At 41.6% G+C, this 3,027-nt stretch overlaps 1 protein-coding gene across 1 annotated transcript; it reads right to left on the reverse strand.

Annotated features, from left to right (window-relative positions):
- Positions 1–421: 421 nt before the first annotated feature.
- Positions 422–2,452, reverse strand: LOC127088505 (uncharacterized). Its single transcript, XM_051029322.1, has one exon. The coding sequence runs from the start codon at positions 2,450–2,452 to the stop codon at positions 422–424; it is 2,031 nt and encodes a 676-aa protein (XP_050885279.1).
- Positions 2,453–3,027: the final 575 nt, after the last annotated feature.

The following is a 3,027-nucleotide window of genomic DNA, read 5'->3' on the forward strand; positions in this document are numbered from 1 at the left end:
TCAAGGGTGCATCAATAGTAGCATAATTTCGAATAAATCTGCGGTAATAACCTGAGAGACCCAAAAAACCTCGTAAGTGTTTGAGAGTTCTAGGCAATGGCCAATCCAATACAGCTTGTACTTTGGATTTGTCCATTTGTACGCCCTGGTGAGAAACCGTATGACCTAGATAATCCACTTCACTGAATCCAAAACAACATTTGGACATTTTTGCAAATAGAGAATGTTGGCGTAGGAGCTGCAACACTTCAGTCAAGTGAGATAAATGAGCTGACCACGTCGGACTGTATATAAGAATATCATCAAAGAATACCAATACGGACTTTCGGAGTTGAGCCTGGAATACATGATTCATTAAGCTTTGGAAGGATGCCGGGGCATTCGAAAGGCCAAAGGGCATGACCAACCATTCATAAAGGCCTTAATGTGTTCGGAAGGCAGTTTTATGTCGATCTTCAGGCTTGACCAGTATTTGGTGGTACCCGGATCTAAGGTCTAACTTAGAAAAATATTGCGCACCAAAGAGTTCATCTAAAAGTTCATCCACAGTTGGGATAGGAAAACTGTCCTTGATAGTGATAGAGTTTAAAGCGCGATAGTCCGTGCAAAATCTCCATGAGCCATCTTTCTTCTTAACTAGTAACACAGGGGAAGAGAAAGGACTGTAGCTAGGTTGTATAATACCTTGGTCAAGCATCTCTTTCACCATGAGTTCAATTTGTTCTTTTTGACTATGGGGGTATCGATATGGTTTCACTTTCACTGGGTTGCTACATGCCGCCAACGGAATAGCATGATCTTGGAACCTAGCTGGAGGAAGACTTTTTGGTTCAGCAAACACATCAACAAATGCTTGTAATATAACTTCAATGTCAGGGTGTGGATCAGCGTTGACAGTGTTATCCTTAGGTACAATCTTGTCAAACTGAAGGTAAAAAGCAACATCAATAGCATGAGTATGTTGTAATCTCCTGATGTGATGGAACTGTGCCGGTCTTGGACCCTTAGATTTCTCACCATAAAGTGTAATAAAGCTATCCTTGACATAAAATTTTAAAGACAGGGCATTGTAATCAGCAATATGTGGTCCTAAGGTTTTTAACCACGGGACTCCCAACACCAAATCAGCTCCAGATATAGGTAATAAGTAAACAGGGATATGTAATGTGTTTCCTTGAATAGCTATAGGTAAGTCTTCAATGTAACCCATCATAGTCAAGGAATTCCCATTTCCAACCATAACTTGAAACTGTGTATTAGCTTGGACTGGCAATTGCAAGGATTGAGCAATCCTTGGTTGTAAAAAATTATCAGAGCTGCCACTATCCAATAAAATTGTAACTGCAATGCCTTGAATCTGACCTTGAAAGCGCATTGTGCCCATACCATGAGAGCCATTCAATGCATTAAGTGACAAGTGATGCTCAGAATCTCCAATTGTTGGCGGTTCATGGAAAGTGGTGGCAAGGGAATCTGGTGGTGGGTCATTGTCATCCTCCTCCATTTGTAATAAGAAGTAATGACGGTTTGGACATTTGTGGGTAATGGAAAATTTCTCATCGCAATAATAACAAAGCCCTTTTTCGCGGCGGATTTGCATCTCGGCACGAGTAATGCTTTTCACTGGGTTGTTTGGTTTAGGGTTAGGAAGTAATGGTGGATTTGTGGGGTTTCGAGGTGTGGAATTTGGGCCAGGGAAATGGTACGGCTTGTTGACGGTGGAATTGTTAGGTTTTGGTGGTGGTGTAGGGCAGTATTTGTCTTCGAAGAGTCTGGCCAAGGCGTAGGCGCGAGACAACGACGACGGTGTTTGAGCAATCACGTCACGCTTGATATCCGGTTTAAGGCCACTTATGAAACAATCAAGGGTGGCTTCAGGACTCAAACCTTGTGCTCTGTTGGCTAATGCAGTGAAAGCAGTGTAAAATTCAGAGACGGTAGTGGTTTGTGTGAGTTTGAATAGAGTGGGTCGTGGGGATTCATACGGAGATGGGCCGAACTCCATTTCCAAGGCCCGTGTAAACATGGCCCAAGACTGAAACGACTCATTTCGAGAAATCATTTGGAACCAAGGCACAACGTCTTTTTCCATATGCACGGCGGCAATGGTAAGACGGTGGTTATCCGGCGTAGCATAAAATTCAAAGAATTGTTCAGCCTTAAAGATCCAATTCATTACCTCAGATCCATCAAAACGCGGAAAATCGAGTTTGATGTTGCGCATCTGAAACGGTTGAATCGTTGGAGTTGGGGTCGCTTTGTTAGAAGAGTTTTGCGTCACATGAAGGGAGCTAAGCTGATTTTCAACCCGTTCGAATCTAGCTTGATCCAGGTGACGAGATTGCATATATTCGTTGTGACGGCGGTCTGAATCTTCAAGAAACTTCTGCAACGTTTTGTGCATATCAGCGATGGAGTTCTCCATACTCTTCATGCGTGTATTCTCAGCCATTGAAGAGCTCAATGAGAGCACCAAATGTTATAAACCAATCGAGCAGTACACACACAATTTAGTTATGCAATTAAAAATAGTACTGACAGTGCAATCAAAATGCAGTAGCAGAGAAATAGTGGGTATATTGATGGAAAATGGCTAAGCCAATTGCAAGAGGAATACAGTAACAGAAAAGCATAGAAGCTTCCAGAGAAGAGAGAGAGTCAGGATATCAATCCACTAAATTCTTCCCACCCTATCATTGCCACTCATTGTGGTACTTATTCAAATTCTGCAGCATATTTTCTGTTAGGGAATTTAGTCCTCAATCCACGTCTAGGCTCCTCAAAATGTGGATCATGTGCCACGTGTTCTTCTCCATCATTTACTGTGGTAATTTCTTTGTCCTTATTCATAACAGTGGCTTAGTAGGAACATAAATTTATTTAAGGGTGGCTTCTTGAATATTCAAGAAATTGTCAAAATTTCTAAATTCTTAGTCTGGAAAATGTGGTTAGCTAATTCTAAAGGTAGGATAGATTTTGAATAGAGAGATTGACAAACCAACTTAAGCCCTTGTTTGTCCAATTTTA

The sequence above is a fragment of the Lathyrus oleraceus genome, chromosome 1 (genome assembly GCF_024323335.1).
Source record: "Lathyrus oleraceus cultivar Zhongwan6 chromosome 1, CAAS_Psat_ZW6_1.0, whole genome shotgun sequence".
In the NCBI taxonomy this organism is placed as follows: Eukaryota; Viridiplantae; Streptophyta; class Magnoliopsida; order Fabales; family Fabaceae; genus Lathyrus; species Lathyrus oleraceus.

Bases quoted from the DNA above. Each gene is read 5' to 3' on its own strand.
- LOC127088505 (XM_051029322.1), bottom strand. From the start codon at position 2,452: ATGGCTGAGAATACACGCATGAAGAGTATGGAGAACTCCATCGCTGAT.